Source organism: Pinus tabuliformis, chromosome J, assembly GCF_031772625.1.
Source record: "Pinus tabuliformis cultivar Carrire ecotype Pingquan chromosome J, CPIR1, whole genome shotgun sequence".
Taxonomy (NCBI): domain Eukaryota; kingdom Viridiplantae; phylum Streptophyta; class Pinopsida; order Pinales; family Pinaceae; genus Pinus; species Pinus tabuliformis.
Window position 1 is genome coordinate 1262695022 of NC_142295.1, and position 18524 is coordinate 1262713545.

General features: G+C 35.9%; 1 protein-coding gene and 1 long non-coding RNA gene across 3 annotated transcripts; both read left to right on the forward strand.

Annotated features, from left to right (window-relative positions):
* Positions 1 to 2797: 2797 nt before the first annotated feature.
* LOC149231841 (uncharacterized) lies at positions 2798 to 3256 on the forward strand. Of its 2 annotated transcripts, none has more exons than XR_016247489.1 (2): positions 2798 to 2911; positions 3068 to 3256. It is a non-coding gene; the product is annotated as an uncharacterized LOC149231841 (long non-coding RNA). The 2 variants fall into 2 exon arrangements; XR_016247488.1 differs by having other exon boundaries at positions 2804 to 2911; positions 3057 to 3256.
* Positions 3257 to 6425: 3169 nt separating this feature from the next.
* Positions 6426 to 16072, forward strand: LOC149231842 (TMV resistance protein N-like). Its single transcript, XM_089381768.1, has 5 exons — positions 6426 to 6794; positions 13053 to 13198; positions 13317 to 14463; positions 14580 to 14936; positions 15089 to 16072. The coding sequence occupies exons 1-5, from the start codon at positions 6426 to 6428 to the stop codon at positions 16070 to 16072; spliced, it is 3003 nt and encodes a 1000-aa protein (XP_089237894.1).
* Positions 16073 to 18524: the final 2452 nt, after the last annotated feature.

Sequence of the window (18524 nt, forward strand, 5' to 3'; positions counted from 1 at the left end):
ATATTTCCTTTACATTGTACCCCTATTAAGCTACAACTTACAGTCAAATATTCATTGAAAATTGAGAGACTGGTGGTATTGAGATCCACTTTGTAGTCAGAGACTCATAGAAAATTGACAGACCAATGAGAGATTGAATCATTAATCTCGTTGTATTCCTTTTGGGTTCCAGCTTGCACCAATTACCATCGTGTGCCCAGCGGCTGGCGCCATTACCATTGCCATTGCCACGTTGGTCTAGAGACTAAGATGCTATGCTATAAATAAGATTTAGATTTCATTTTATGAGGAGCCAAATACATTCAATTTCTTAATTTATCAACATGTGCTTCACTTCTATTTTGTATTTCTCTTCAATGCCAAATCGTCTAACTTCCACTGATTCCATCAACCTCCACGAACCCAAACAGCTACTACCATGATGTATTTATCAATCATCATGGTCTTGACATTAAAGAAACTTTGGCTACCAGTCTTTACAAACACCTTCTTTCACATAATTTGCGACCTTTCCTAGAACTCCAAAAACATGTTACCAATTGTACCTAGTGGAGTGTGGCATTGTCAACTGATGTTTAACAAGGCCACAATTTGACCGAAATTCTCTCCAAGTGAAAACAAAAAATCTAGATTTTCTTAAAATCATACTAATATTTCTATTCTTTTCCAATCAAAATTGTAACCTCATCAAGCTATAATTATACCAAAAATCACAAAATTCTAATCTCATTAGGATTCCCAACTTCATTATTATTTCATTACTTCATTTTGTATGCCACAAAGAGAAGATTCCTTTTTAGAAGACCTTAACCACTCATAATCTAATGTGTATGTGCTTGGTTGTTTCTCAAAAGAAAATGATTAAAAAACAAGTGTTGGACTTTGGCCTTCTTGGTCCCACTGCTCAGACATTTAATTATTAACTTTCTTATTCGTTCACACTACTCCGTTAACGACATACTAACCATATTAAAGTTAATTTAATTAAATTGGATTGATTCAGCTGGTTTGAGGAAAGGAATTCCAACATATTAAGGTATTTATATAATTATATATTTTAATTATTATATATATATATATATAGATATATATATATATATATATTTATATTTATTTATTTATATTATTAAAAATATTTAAATTTAATAAATTTTTATTTATTAATAAGTATAAGTTATTTATTATAATTTAAAAAGTTATATCTATATTATTAAAAAATTTATCAAAAAAATTAAAATGAAAATTTTATAATTATATATTATTATAATTTTTTGTGTGGTTTACAAACATCATTAGGGTTGGAATTTCAAAATGGTCTCACTCTTTTAATTTGACGGTTTTCACACTTGTGAGGCTCATCTTCCCAATTTTAAAGAAGGATCTTGAAGGTTTTGCGATTTTTTAATTGTATTTGACGAGTAAATCACCTCGTGACAAGCAATTTTGTTGTCAAATTCTATTCCTAGTGGTCACTACATAGACATATCCATCTAAAGGGATCACATCTCGTTGCTTCATTAGAAGAGCCTAACCCCAAAAACATCAAGAAGAATTGATGCCATGAACTCCCATTAGCAAGGTGCTTTAACTATGGAAACAAACCCTTTTTTTCCTAGAAAAAAACCTATATTTTCATTCATAAATTGGATTTGAAAAAAAAAAAAAAAAAAACAAAACATTTTGTATATGCACTTGTAGTGCATTCTTGGGATTTGCTTCAATCCCACATGAGGTTAGTATGTTCAGTCAATCAAACAAATGACCAACCCACATAACAAGAAAAAAAGCACGCATGCCTCACAATAAAAATACTCGAAAGGGGCCATAAAAAATATAGCTCAAAACGACCCCAAAAAGGCCATAAAAAATATAGCCCAAAATGACCCCAAAGGGGCCATAAAAAATATAGCCCAAAACGATTAGTTGGGCACAAGTCACCCAATAGGCAGGCTCGAACTAAACAAGCATAGAGGCCTCCATGAAAAAGGTCGCACAACAAAAACCCACAACAAAATCACTTAGGTAGGAAATAGTACAAAGGATCAACCAACTATCATGGTAACAAAAGACCAAAATATAAAGAGGCACAAAACAATGACATTTGTGACATGAGACAACCACAATCCCACTCCTCAACTCCCCACAAGCTCCCCAACTAGCAAATCGACAAAGCCACAAAAACCAAAATGAACCTCACCGTAGGGAAATGTAGAGCAACAACCCACCAATGACATCAACCAGTGAAAAGATGACCACACCTAAGGCAACATCATCAAACCCAAGAGCTAGATGCAAATAAAAAATTACTACAACCACCATGAAAAGAAATAGAAAATTACCAAAACCCTAACAAGATCTTCCAAAAACCCTCTAACTAATCTCTTTCATCCAGTTAAACCAACCCTTAAAATTACACTCTATATAGATATTACAATTTTTATATAAAAAATTTAATATTAAATATATCCCATTCAAATTGACTTCAACATACTACAAATTTGGTATGCATTTAAAGCTGAATTAATTTCCAACGCAAAAATAATGCAAATATGTTTTAATTTAAATTAAATAACAGAAATTTTATGAAAAATATAATATATATGAAATATTTTATAAAATATAAAGTTTATGTAACACCAGCGGGTTATTACAGGTGGCGTGGTTTTCCTTGATAACCGTGATGAGTCAAACCGACATTCACGGATAGCAGTCAGAGATGGCTGTCCTCACTGTTGGTTTGACACCTGAGTTTGATAGGTTTTGCCACCTTCAGAAAAAAAAATATTTGAACGGTTGGTGGAGAATGTTGATCTCGATGTATTTGGTCGGTCAATGGAAATGCCAATGTGTTTGGTCGGTCAGTGGGGAATGCGTTTCCTGGAAGTTTACGGTGACGGAATGATATCGCCAGGTATAGATCACTGGTTCTTATGTCCTAAATAATTGCGGTGAAAAGTTGCTCTGTGGCCGTGAAGAGTATCATTTGATTTCATGATCAATGATCCAGAAATATTGGGTATTTCTATTAACCGTTTTTGCTTTTTTTTTTTTTTAAGGTTTGGAACAGCCTTTCAAGGTATCTCATGGAAGGGTATCTGCGTTGATTTCAGAGAGTCTAGCTAGGGTGGGGCGCACACTGTTTCTGGGTTCCAGAGAATTGCAGATCTACAACTCAATATCAACCATTTGAGAGCTGCAACTCTGGGAGAGCATGTCTATGCAGTGACTAGACCTATGGTCTGTCGAGAATCCAGGTTGGTTTTCAAAATTTTCGCAATCATATAAAAGTTATATTATGTTATAACAAGATAGTACTTGAAGCCCAAGAAAAACACCCGTCACGGGAGAGATGTGAGCAGAAAGAGTGGTAAAATAAGTGTTATGATACTTTATATTCTCTTCAGCATTTGGTTTAGCTAAAGCTTGGTTAACTGGCACAATCTCGTATTTCATACATATTTTATTCGCCGAAATTAGATGGCCTCAACTAAGACAGGAAAGCCGTACGAATTTATAATAACAGAGGTGTTGAAAGGCACAATCTTTTTCAATTAGTTTTGCAAACGACCATATGATCCCTCCAAACAACCAAGCTGGAAAGAAATTTTGATTATACAAGTTCTTAGATCATTGGACTGGTGATGTTTCAGAGTTTTAAATGGATTTTTAAATTAAGATAAAAGAATTACATATTTTTATTTATTTATTTTAATTTTGTGACTGAATAAAGGTCGAGATCAATGAAAATGTTTAGAGAATTGGACCTATGACTTTTAAAGATTCCTGAGATTAAAGATTCCTGAGATTTTAGAGTATGATTTTTTGAACCCACGACTTTTCAGATTCCTGAGATTTCAGAATATTTTCAAAGTTTTTAATATTAAAATTTTTCAAATTAAGATAAAAATCTAGATAATTTTTTGTATTTGAGGTTGAGAGACCGTTAAAATCCGTGAGAATGTAGAAATTACTGAGAGTGTATAGAAAGTTAAACCCATAAACTCTTGTACTGGTAATGTTTCAGAGTTTTAAAAGTTTAACTTTTCAAAATTTTCACGAAAATCAAGATATTTTTTTCACATGCGGTTGAAGGACTCTGAGATCGGCGAGAGTGGACCAATTGATCTAACCTTATAGTTATGTAATATAGAAATTCACCGTTTGTATCACTTCTAAATTTTTGACTTTATAATCTGGGTTGTTTCACAATTTTTTTACAGATGGTTTCAAAATTCAAAATCTTTTCAAGATATTGTCATAATAAAACCCTACTCAATCGTGAAATTTCAACTAAATTTTAAATTTCTGAACCAATGCATATCCCTTTATTACAAGATGATTAGGTTATTCAATGGGTACTTGGATCCCTTTATTATAGGATTAGGTTATTCCAATATTATTCCGCCCTGACAGTCTAAGACCAAAAAGAAATGGGTTTAATATATACTGGTGTTGCAAATCGAGTCGGTAATGCTGTATGAAATTGGGTGAGTTTCATGACAATGTTTCTTTAAAATTTTTGAAAAAAAAATCAAATGCTGAATATTTGCTTCCAAAAACTTTTACTTTTCCTACAAAAATTATACAACTATTACCAGTTTCAGAATTCACAAAAATTATACAAAGGCCTGTCGTGTGTGAATTTCTGTAAAGCTTTTATAATTCCGAAAGTCTGAAAATCAAGGGTTGCGCAAGGCAAATCAAATCAAGGGCTGGGCTAGGCAATTTTTGCACTGCTTACGCTATATCTATAGTCACAATTCAGTTTTTTTTGGAAAAAAAAAAATATTATGGAAAAGTAAGTAAATATATGAATAAGAGTAAATTTGAATCACTATAGATGTGTTGCTCGTATTCAGATGAGTTATTATCTATTTGCTAACACAAATCTATTTAGACTTAAAATGTGATAACATCTTTGTTAATGGTAATTATGGTGAGGTCAAAATTTGGGATGTGATGTTATTGGCATTCATTGTAGAGAAAGTATGCAAAGCACCAAGAAGAGAGAACTCTTTTTCATCAAGGCTTGAAAAATCAAATTCTCCACCTAATAGCTCAGAGTTATTAAAATATTTAAGAGAATAACACTTTTTGAAATATGAAAATATTAAATTAATTTTCATTTTCATTTAATTCGAGTAATGTGAAACATAGTAATGTGAAACTCTTGTCACACTTTCTTTAATATTAATTATGATATTTTTAATTGGTTTTAAACTTTAAAACTTCTTAAATTTCAAAAACAATGTGAACTATACATAATAATGCATTATAAACCATAAATAATATGGATTCTGAGTATCATTGTTTTTATATGATATGTGTAAGATTTTAGATTCTGATATAACTTTAAAAGAATTATCATTTTATCTTTTCAACATAATTTTTGAGTAAGATAAATATTTTTTTTATTTAGCTTTTATCTGAGATAAAAGAAAATAGAAATTGGGGTTGGAGTTTTTCAAACACAAATTTTAACTAGATAAATATTTTCATGGCATTTTTCTAAAAAAATAAAATAAAAATAGTGATTAGAATAATCCCATAGCCTGATTATGTAAAATATTAATTTCCTCTAAATAAAAATAAAATAAAATAAAAATAAATTAATAAAAATAAAAGTGAGTTAATAAAGATAGTGGTCCGAATATAAAATAAAAATAAGTTAATAGAAATAAAAAAAGTTAACAAACATAGTAGTTGAAATAATACCATAGTGTGACTAGGATTACTACTTTATTATTATTATTCCATATAATATATCACTTACCTACTCCAGCAAATATTAAATATTACCTTTACTCAAATTTAAAACTAATATGGTGAATAAATCATTCAAAAGTGGATAACAAAGTAATATGTTTCCAAACATTTCAATAAAGTTGATAACAAAGTAATATGTTTCCAAACATTTCAATTTCTTTTGTTAATGCAAATTAAAAAACGCATATTAAACTGTGTGGGTGTTGGTGTTGTGGCAGGAAAAAGGAATCTTTTTAAAGGATACATATTCCAAAGTCAAATATTCATAGAAAAGTGAGGGAGGGGTGGCTTTATGTTATGCTCTTAATGATATCCAGCTTGCAATCAAGTATTCATAGAAAATTGAGGTGTTCGCGTATAAATGTTCATTGAAAATTGAGAGACTGGTGTGGTGTGGTATTGAGATCCAGCTGTTAGAGGCTCATGGAAAATTGAGAGACCAGTGAGAGATTGAATCAATAATCTCGTTGTATTCCTATTGGGTTCCAGCTTGCACCAATTACCATAGTGTGCCCACCCGCTGGCGCCATTGCCACGTTGGTCCGGAGACTAAGATGCTATGATATAAATAAGATTTAGATTTCAGTTTGTGAGCAGCCAAATACCTTCATTTTCTTAATCTATCAACCTGTGCTTCTTCTGTTTTGTATTTCTGTTCAATGGCAGATCGGCTAACTTCCACCGATTCCTCAATGGATATGCCATCAACCTCCACGAACCCAAATAGCAACTACCACGATGTGTTTATCAATCATCGTGGTCCCGACGTTAAAGGAACTTTGGCTACCAGACTTTACAAACGCCTTCTTTCACATAATTTGCAACCTTTCCTGGACAAGGCTGAACTGCAGAAGGGAGATTACATAGATGGTCGAATTGAAAATGCCATCCGAACCGCGTCTATCCACATTGTCATTTTCTCACCCAGATATGTTGAGTCTAGGTGGTGTCTGGATGAGCTGGTCCTTATATTGGACAAGTCTGGGGATACCATATTTCCCATCTTTTATAAAGTGGAGATTTCGGAGGTGCGATATATTACTGTTGGGTATTTTTCAGTGGGAAATACCAAAACCAACTAAATAACCAACACAGAGACAATGTTCTGTTTCCTCTGTCTCAGGATCTTTATGCATAGGGAAGCTTTTAAATAAAATTACTCAGAACAGAGTATTATACAGCCATAAAACATTTCTATTAATTAACATATAAAGCCTCATACAAACTTCATCCTCTTTCACTCAGAGGGATTTACAAAAATTACTTTCACCCATCAAAAACAGAACTCTGTCTTTTCTCTCCACCTGAGAGTTCACTGTGCTGGGTTTACTGCTGTAAAACCCATTTTTACATTTACTGGTGTAAAAACCTTCTTTTACATGCTACTGTAAAAACAAAACTTACACATGCTTACCCAAGAAAATTATATGCCTCCCCTAGTTTTACTTTTCTTCACTTCCAGTTAATAAAAAAAATTACAGATGCACTCCCACCTTTTCTTTTCCTCATGCACTGCTGTGCGAATCTTTTCATTCTCACACTACTGAGTTATATTACAATGAGCAGCACTATTTTATGCACTACTGTGCATTCGTATAATAAAAAACATTCTTCATTCGTTCCCACGAAATGTGCTTCACCCTTTTGTTTTTGCTACAGCAATGTTCTTTGCTGCCTCTCCTTTTTTTTAATGGTCAACACAAAAAATACATTACAACCCACCGAGCTCTACCTTCATATGAATTTTACATTGCGTATATATCATGATATAATGACCATACCTGTCATTAATATCCACCATACCTTCGTGCATAAAAATTATTTACAACCGTGGGTTTTTCAATCATATATGGTCAACGCATATTACAAAAAAAACATATGCATTTGTTTTAGTTTTTTTAATGCATATCCAATGCATTTCCAAAAGGATAATACGTGAATATGACTTTTTATGCCCATACCTCTCATTGGTGTAAAAGTAATAAAAATAAATGTTCTGCCAACCATTTACGACCCGCAATAAATTCAATTTAATTCCTTTTTGCAGACAGGGGTGGCAGTCAACAGAGAAAGTCTTTCACTCTACGCAGAAATAAATTCGTTTTGACGCAAGCGGGCAGCAGCTTCGGAGATTGACGGTGGAGGATGAAGAAGCAAATCCAACGGTGGAGATTGATATCGGAAGGTAGCTTGTTGCTGAGCTTTACCTCCCGATGGGTCAAAGTTGCCTACGTCAGGCGAGAGCCACGTGCCTGCACCAAAACGCATCGGAGCAACGAATACGGAAACTGCTTTTCCGGAAAAGCGGTGCGATATGTTTCTGGGCAGTTTTGTGGTTTTGCAGGCGGTTTTGGTTGATAGCGTACGGCAGCGTTGAAATTAGATTTCAACACTCCCCTTTAATTTCAACTGCTGGGCTTTCAATCTTACCCAAGCACTTCCTCACATGGAGGGATTCACTAACTGCTGTTACAAGAATATCTTCCTCACATAGAGGGATTCACCAACTGCTTCTGATGCAGTTCCACAAACAATCAAAGTTGTCTTCCTCTTAATAGAGGGATTAACCTGAAACTGTGCTTAAGAGCACCTTCCTCATGACAGAGGGATTCACCATAACAATGTGCTGAAGAGCACCTTCCTCTTGACAGAGGGATTCACCTGTGACTATGCTGAAAAGCATCATCCTCTTGATAGAGGGATTTACCACACTATGCTGAAAAGCATCTTCCTCTTTCATAGAGGGTTTCACCAAATGACTGTGCTGAAAAGCACCTTCCTCATTAACAGAGGGATTACAAACAGACACTGCTTTACATGCAGTTTCAAAAACAAACAATCATTGCACTGCTGTGTGTGCAAACTCATTACAATGTTCTTTTATGCTGATGCATATTCTCTGCTGCACTGTTGTGCCATCTTCTTTACTGTGTCTACCCCACACTGCTGTGTCTACACCTGCACTGCTTGTGCACTTTTCAAAGACAAAATACTCTGTCTTTTCTGGAACAATTACACTGTCCCAACTTACAAATTTACACTGCTGTGTGTAAACATTTCTTACACTCACTGCTGTTGCATATATTGCATTTCAATTCAATGAACAACAAATTCATTACATTTACCTTTATTGCTGTAAGGAAAATTTCTTTTGCATGTGCTGCTGTTCAAAACTTTTTGCTGCTGCATTTTTCACATTTGCATTTCTGTGTGCTTCTCCTTTTTGCCATCATGCTGCTGTCCATAACTTCTTGCTGTTGCATTGCCTCTGCAATTTGCACTGTCGCTGCCTTTTGTTTCATCATACTGCTGTGTGCCCATACTCTTGGCACTTCATTCTCCACAAAAAAATAACACAGGCTGCTGACTTTTCTCATGCACCCTTGCTTCACACAATCTTAGTCTTCATTTTTTTTTACACAATGCACAGTTGTGCAGTTCCTTTCATTTTTCTGTTGCCACACACATTATCATTCACCCATGTGCATTAAAAATCTGCTGTCCCTGTTTTTCTTTATGCATTTCTTTGCATGCTGCATTGCATAAAAAAAACATTACATTTTTTTTACTGCTGTGTGAAAGAATTTCATTGCATTCTCAGCCACTGGGCATTTACGTTTTGCTGCGTTTTGCCTTCTTCTCATTTTTTTCTCACTGCTTTGCATTTTCATTCCCAATACAAAACATTTCCATCTGTTGTGTATTATACTCACTCTGCTGTGAGTATGTTCTCTCACATTACATAGAAGGAAACTACCTTCCATTGCTATGCATTTCAATGCATGTGCTCCATAACAAAAAAATTTAAACTGCTGTTCATTCTAATCCATGTGCTCCATAAAAAAAATTTCCAAACTGTTGTCTTATGCTCTATCTTCCCACTGCTGTGAGGGTCTCCATGCTTTGCACACTTCTTATCTCGCTGCTGCTCTTTACATTTCAGCGCTGCCATCTTTTCTTCTTTATGCATTTCTGTGCATATTGCATAAACACAAAGCAAAAAACATTGCTGATTTCATCACTGCTGCATATTACCTTTCAGAGGGATTAACAAAGATTTCATTTGCAACTGCTGCGCTACAATACATCCCCCATCAACAAATGACTGTTAATACAGTTCAGCAAATAAAGATTACAAGCTCCCCTTTAATGTGTGCTTGTCTTCTTTTGGTAGACTCTTCTCAAAATAAATTTAGATCCACTGGGGAGTTCAAGGGGTTTTCACACTGTATTACTTTCCTTCTCCATACTTGTGTAACTTTCTTCTTTTCCATGGGTCTAGCTTGTGTAAGAGCCCATGTCAAGTTACAATCTCGTGCCATATGCCCAATGTTATGACACTTGAAACATTCTACATTTTTCATGAATGACATTTCATGATTTCTTCTAAAATTGTTTCTTGGAGGTTGTCGGGGACCACAACATCTATCTCCATGAAATGCTCTACAGTCTTTTGCCATATGACCAAAGTTTGAGCAAGCATAACAATAACCATAAAATGAACTTTGGTACCTGGGAGATGGAGGTTTCCTTGATGTACTTCTGAAGCCTTGCTGCCTTGAGATTCTTTGATGATCACCGTTGCCTCTTGCCTCTTTGACATCAGCTACATTTCTTCTTGGAGCTGGATTTCTTCTATTGCAGCCTTCATTTTTCTCCTTGCCTTTGCCGGAACTAGGAGCTTCACAACTTCTTTCTGGCTTCTTCACATCTCCTTTGCTTAAAGCATCCTCATCCTTGTTTGAGGGTTCACCTACATACCCAAGTCCTGATTTGTCAAATGGAGATCTGTGATAGCTGAGCATGTCATCCAGAGCTTGAGAGCTCTTCATGATCTTGTTCATCCCTTCAACCTTCTTCCTGAGGAGGACAATCTCTTCTTCTAACTTTTCACATTCATTATTTTTCTTTGCTAGTTGTCCCTCAGTTTCTTCCTTGCTACGAGTAGCTTCAGCTGCTACTATTTTGAAGGAGATAATATCAGTCTTTATTTTGGAGATTTCTTCATCTTTTGCTTGACTGCTCTTCATTTTCTTTTCAGCTCCTTGTGCCTGCTTCCTGGCTTCTTGTAGTTCGGACTTAAGGGAGGAGACCTCTACCTTGTACTGTCCAATCTCTTCCACAAGCTTGTTCACTCTCTTGTGTCTTTCTTCAAGTTGACTTGTCAAGGCATCTGCCTGCTTCTTTGCTTCATTCAGCTGATTTGTCATGGATATGACTTCTTCATGATGTTTCTTCTTGCATTGATCAAGCTCCTTCTTGAGCTTGGCAAGCTCTTCATCCCTTTCTCTTACTTGAAGCTTGATGAGGTCAAGCTTCTCATTCTCAGCTTCTATGATGGGTTCTTCTTGACTCATTGTCATGGTCAGTGCTCCCTTTGCATGAAGGTCATGCAGTCTGTCCCAAATATCCTTTGCTGATGTATATTTTCCTAGATTCTTCTTCACTGAATCAGGCAATCCATCCAAGATTAGTTTTGCTGCTTGTGCATCATACTCCATGGATTCTTTATCCATCTTGCTGTCATCAATCACTGACTCCCAGACTTCAATCCCCTCAAACATTAGGAAAGCCCTCATCTTTATTTCCCATACATCAAAGTTTCCATCAAACTTTGGGGTTTCAAATAGAATGTATTCTAATGGATTGCTTTCTAGTTTAGTAGAAGGGGGAGACACATTTTTAACAGGCTTGGAGGCTTTCTTCTTTGACCTTGCCATTCTTATCTAGGCTTTAAATACTTGACTGTGTTTTCTTTTAAATCACTGACTGTTCCTTCAACAGTAACACAAAGGAAAGCTTTGAGAAATACCTTACCCCTTTTGGCTGTGGCTTCACACTGCTGGAGAGCCTTCACTCTGCTTGAGAAGTTTTACTGCTGCAACAAGCTCCTCCCTTCAGCTTCTTTGTCACCTTCAAAGAGCCTAAGCCTGCTCTGATACCACTGTTGGGTATTTTTCAGTGGGAAATACCAAAACCAACTAAATAACCAACACAGAGACAATGTTCTGTTTCTTCTGTCTCAGGATCTTTATGCACAGGGAAGCTTTTAAATAAAATTACTCAGAACAGAGTATTACACAGCCATAAAACATTTCTATTAATTAACATATAAAGCCTCATACAAACTTCATCCTCTTTCACTCAGAGGGATTTACAAAAATTACTTTCACCCATCAAAAATAGAACTCTGTCTTTTCTCTCCACCTGAGAGTTCACTGTGCTGGGTTTACTGCTGTAAAACCCATTTTTACATTTACTGGTGTAAAAACCTTCTTTTACATGCTACTGTAAAAACAAAACTTACACATGCTTACCCAAGAAAATTATATGCCTCCCCTAGTTTTACTTTTCTTCACTTCCAGTTAATAAAAAAAATTACAGATGCACTCCCACCTTTTCTTTTCCTCATGCACTGCTGTGCAAATCTTTTCATTCTCACACTACTGAGTTATATTACAATGAGCAGCACTATTTTATGCACTACTGTGCATTCGTATAATAAAAAACATTCTTCATTCGTTCCCACGAAATGTGCTTCACCCTTTTGTTTTCGCTACAGCAATGTTCTTTGCTGCCTCTCCTTTTTTTTAATGGTCAACACAAAAAATACATTACAACCCACCGAGCTCTACCTTCATATGAATTTTACATTGCGTATATATCATGATATAATGACCATACCTGTCATTAATATCCACCATACCTTCGTGCATAAAAATTATTTACAACCGTGGGTTTTTCAATCATATATGGTCAACGCATATTACAAAAAAAACATATGCATTTGTTTTAGTTTTTTTAATGCATATCCAATGCATTTCCAAAAGGATAATACATGAATATGACTTTTTATGCCCATACCTCTCATTGGTGTAAAAGTAATAAAAATAAATGTTCTGCCAACCATTTACGACCCGCAATAAATTCAATTTAATTCCTTTTTGCAGACAGGGGTGGCAGTCAACAGAGAAAGTCTTTCACTCTACGCAGAAATAAATTCGTTTTGACGCAAGCGGGCAGCAGCTTCGGAGATTGACGGTGGAGGATGAAGAAGCAAATCCAACGGTGGAGATTGATATTGGAAGGCAGCTTGTTGCTGAGCTTTACCTCCCGATGGGTCAAAGTTGCCTACGTCAGGCGAGAGCCACGTGCCTGCACCAAAACGCATCGGAGCAACGAATACGGAAACTGCTTTTCCGGAAAAGCGGTGCGATATGTTTCTGGGCAGTTTTGTGGTTTTGCAGGCGGTTTTGGTTGATAGCGTACGGCAGCGTTGAAATTAGATTTCAACAATTACAAACAGGTATGCTAAAGCACTGAGTGATCATAAAGAGAAAGGCAGATACAACGATAAAAGACTTCAGAATTGGAGAAATGCCCTCTACAAAGCCTCGTCAATAAACGGCTTCGAACTCAAGGCCGACAATGAGTTGGAACTCTTAACTCTTCCTGTCGTTATTATTTATTTATCTAACTGGTATTGCTATACACTTAATGTTTTGTTTGTTTGGAGTGGATTTTACAATGCTTTTATGTGCTTTGTTCAGAATTTCCAGGGACAAAAAGAAGCAAGAGGAGGAGGAAGCCAAGCTAGTGGAGGAGGTCGTGGAATGCGTGCTTAAAAAGAACAGAAAGACACTGCTGTATGTGGCTGATTTTCCCGCTGGTCTGCAAGAAAAAATAGAAGATTTTGAAAGGAGTGTGTTATGGCAGCAACAGAAGAACGACAAAGCTCGGGTGTTGGGGATTGTTGGCTTGGGCGGAGTGGGCAAGACAACGCTAGCCAAAGAACTCTTCAACAGGAAGAGGAACCATTTCAACAAATCCTGTGTCTTATATGATGTCAGAGAGACAGCGCGTCTAAGCTCTTTGAACTCCTTGCAGAGCAAACTTCTTAAGGGCTTGACTCAGAGGACTGAGCTAATAGATAGCATTGAAGAAGGCATAGAAATTCTCAGAGAACGTCTTTCATCTTTAAATGCTCTAATCATTTTAGATGACGTAGATCGTGCATCTCAGTTGCGTGCATTTTTGCCAGTGGCAAACGTCCTCCATTCTGGTAGCTTGATTTTGGTTACATCTCGCTACAAGAATGTCTTCACAAGCTCAGGAATAGCAGAGTCATCAATATATCAGTTAACAGGCCTCGATGATCAATACTCTCGACAACTCTTCTGTTCGCATGCCTTCTCGCAGCCTCATCCACTGGTAGGATTCGAGAACCTTGTAGACGAGTTTTGCAAAGCCTGCAATGGATTGCCTTTGTCTTTGAAGGTGTTTGGGGCACTCCTCTATGGAAAGGACGACCAATGTTATTGGAAAGGTCAATTGCAGAAACTTCTCCAAAAACTTCCCAATGAGATTATGGAGAGGCTTAAGATAAGTTACGATGCTCTGGATGAAGATGAGGAAAGGAAAATCTTCTTAGACATTTCCTATTATTTCACTGGGGAAGACAGGGATATGGCGATAAGAATATGGGATGGATCAGGCTGGAACGGTCTGGTGGGCCTTGCAAATCTCCAGGACAAGTGCCTCGTTGAGGTTGACACAGAAAATAATACCATAAAAATGCACGATCACCTGAGAGACCTGGGAAGACAAATTACTGATGAGGGGAAGTCATGTGGAGTAATACCGCATCGTGAATGGCGTGTGATGGAGGACATTCCTGAGTTGTGCCGGCAATATTCTGTAAGTGCTTGAATTATTCATACAACTTTATGGTTTCTTTATTATGCAAAAGCAGAAGAGAAGAATCTTGTTGCTGTGTTTAATTTGTTGCTTGCTTGTTTTTAACGAATGAACAGGTAATAACTGAGGTTCGCGGAATTAGGACGGTTCATCGCCTCAATGAGTACCCAGAACTTTCAGCAGAAGGGTTGTCATGGTTGAAAAGTTGGTGTGAAGAGGTGTTCGGAAACTGCCTGAGGAAGTTGATCGACCCTTCACCGTATCGTTTCAGTAAGTTACAACTTGTTGCCACTGAAGGTGATGATTTAAAAAGCATATTGAGTAGGGTTGAGTTGCCAAATTTGATATGGCTACGCTGGAGTGACTGTCCGTACAACTGCCTACCTCCCTGGCTTCTGATTCTGATGAAGAATGTAAGGGTTTTAGAAGTGAGCGGAAACAAATTGGATACACTATGGCGAGCAAAATCTCAGGTGAAAGTTAACGCTGGTTCCTTCCTTTGCATGTCTATTATTCTTATTATTTGCCGCTCTATTTTATGGGAGATTATTGTTGCTATCGATATAATAGTACAGGGTCGGGATATGGGGATGAAAATATCTTATATTTGATTATTGCGTTGCAGGCACCTTTAGAGTTGCGGGAATTGACTATTCATTCTGTATATTCTCGAAAATTCAAGTTTCCAAAGTCCATTGGTCAGCTGAAGCACCTAGAAAAGATTGTGGTGAACCCCGATGTTATCGAATTGTTACCAAAAGAATTTTGTGATTTACACTCCCTGAAATACCTCGATCTCTCTGGTTCCCAACGCTTGCAAATGCTTCCAGATTCTTTTGGGTGCTTAACAAATCTGCAACACCTTAATCTCTCTAACTCGGGTTTGCAAACGCTTCCAGATTCCTTTGGGTGCTTAACAAATCTGCAACACCTTAATCTCTCTAACTCGAATCTCTCTGGTTCCCAACGCTTGCAAATGCTTTCAGATTCTTCTGGGTGCTTCACAAATCTGCAACACCTTAATCTCTCTAACTCGGATCTCTCTGGTTCCCAACGCTTGCAAATGCTTCCAGATTCTTTTGGGTGCTTAACAAATTTGCAACACCTTAATCTCTCTAACTCGGGTTTGCAAACGCTTCCAAATTCCTTTGGGTGCTTAACAAATCTTGTGCACCTTGATCTAAGAGATTCCTATAGTTTGCAAATGCTGCCAAATTCCTTCCGGAATTTAATTCACCTTAAATATCTGAATCTCCATCAGTGCATAGGGTTGACCATATCGGATGAAACATTTGCAAATGTCCGTTCTCTTGAATATTTGAATTTGACTCATGTTTGTATGGAAATGTTGCCTTGGCAAGTTACACATCAACTGTCCCTGGAAGAATTACATCTGCTGGGTACAGATTTACAAGAATTGCCTGACAGTATCGGAAACCTCAGGAATCTGCAAGTATTTTATGTGGGAAGCGATTGCTTGAAAGAACTGCCACGTTCGCTGGGTCGCTTGAGCAGATTGAAGCACTTGGAGGTCTATTGCAGAGAACTTAAAACTTTCCCCGATTCGTTGGGACCGATGAGTCAGCTGTCTCTCAGAATGTGGAATTGAGTCCCTACCAAATATATGAGATATGTTTAGTTGGAGGAGCTGCCGTGTCTTGAAAGGTTAATATCTTTGAAGACGATTTTTTATATAGCTGTGATAAGGTGAGGAAAATGGAAGGGCTTCATAATCTTACAAACCTTCAAGAACTACGCATCGAGGACTGTAAAGAGTTGGAGGAGCTGCCGTTTTCTGAAAGGTTAATATCTTTGGAGAGGGCTTCATAATCTTACAAACCCCCACGATCTCTTTGGGTGATTTTGATAAGGTGAGGAAAATGGAAGGGCTTCATAATCTTACACACCTTCAAAAATTAGTCATCGGGCAGTGTAAAGAGTTGGACGAGCTGCCGTGTCTTGAAAAGTTAATATCTTTGAAGAAGATCACGGTTGAGCTGTGTTATAAGATAGAAAGAATAGAGGGCCTGGGGCAGCTGACACAGCTTGAAGAGTGTAGCGTGTATTGAAGTACACCGTGGCTTCAACAGGTGGCGTGAAGTACACCGTGGCTTTATGCGATGCACCAGCACCAGAAGTTATTGGTGATGAGGGCTGCAAATGTGCAATCTATGTTGAAGTCTCGAGACAGCTAATTATTGTAACTTGAAATTATTGAACAGCTTTATCACGAATTATTTTTCTTATTTTTTTATTTTATTTTAAATTTAAAAAAATAAAAAATAAAATAATAAATAATAAACCGTAGACTGAATGGTATTTTAAATGTCGTATTCTTTTCTGCTTCATTCATAATACTTTCAATTTAATTTATGGAAAAATGTTAAATTATAAAATATTATCCTATTTTTATTTCTATAAATGATTTCATAATTCGAAAGAATAGATCGCTTTGTGTTGACCATATCTGCTTGGCTAAGAGCTCGTCTTCCTCGGACGTAAGGAAACAGGTTAACGGCCCAAGACCCAGAGGCATCTGGCAGGAGTGAAAGTCTGCTCCCTTACGGACCACCAGCGGGTTATTTCAGGTGGCGTGGTTTTCCTTGATAACAGTGATGTGTCAACTGACATTCGCTGATAGCAGCGAGAGATGGCTGTCCTCAATGTTGGTTTGACAAACTGAGTTTGATAGGTTTTTCCACCTTTTTGAAAAAAAAATAAAAAATGATTTCATAATTCACATTAAATTTATTATTAATTTTTATTGTTATTTTTTTAAATTCAATAATATATTTGATTTATTATTATTATTATTTTAATATATTATATTATGAAAAAAATGTTAATTTATAAAAAAAAAACTTATTATTTTTATTTATGTATATGATTTAATAATTTATATTAAATTTATTATTAATTAATATTATTATTTTTTAAATTTAATAATATATTTTATTTCTTATTAAAATTTATGTTTTTATTTTTAAATATATTAGATGAAGATGATTAACTTCTACAAACACCAATGTAGTATGTTGGATTTTAAGAAAGTAAGAAATTAATTCATAATCTTTAATATTTTATTTTTATAATAAAAAAGAAGGGGTAGTGTGACAAATGTTTTGGAAATGAGAACCTCGTAATCCAAGATAATGTGCTTTTCATCTTCAACCCTTTTAGTATAAAAAATGCAACAAATTATTTCATCCCAAAGGTGTTATGGGAATAGACCCACACTTGGTTTCACTTCGAAGCTCATAAGAATTGATTCTTATCTTCACAATGTTCATTTTCTTATTAGGATTGGTAAAGACAAACATAATTCTAGTTAGTAAGAGTGAGGTTCATTACCTCCTTATAATATCTCAACTTCCCTTTCCCCTTTAGCTCCTCATCATCCCACAACTTATCCTTAAATTTGGAAGTAATAGTATTTTTAATATTATCCTTATTCTCTAAGATGATGTCCTCCTTTATCCGACAATGGTTGAGCCAAACCTGGACATCCTTGTGCCATGCTCGCTTGAGCCGGAGGTGGGGGTTTTGACTAGAGTTAGAAACAATTTTGGGGAACTTCTTGCCTTCCATGTTGTAAAACTTCTTCTTATACAACAGATACCTAAACATAGCCATGTTTTCAATGGGGGAAAGACTAGCTTCAATCAAGAGGATATGATAGGGAGTATTTCCTTTAATCTTAAAGTTGTAGGTTATAAATTTCTTTATTCAATCTTTCTTCATGATTCTATAGACATACTACAACCCCAAACCTCACACCCATATAAAATAATAGGGCTGACAAGAGTCTCAAAGAGGAGTTCTCTTTTACTCCAAACCTAAAGGTCAATGGACTTACAATTGTTTTCAAGCTCATAATAAGTTTTCCATCCTCAAATAATCTTTTTCTCAATGTTATAATTCCAATTGAGTTGATGATTAATGTCAATACCTAAATATTTGTATGAAGAAAACTTATCCAAGTAATTGTTATCATATATGAAATTATCATGATTGATCTTTTTGGATTTAACTATCATGACTTTAGTCTTGTCTGTATTAAT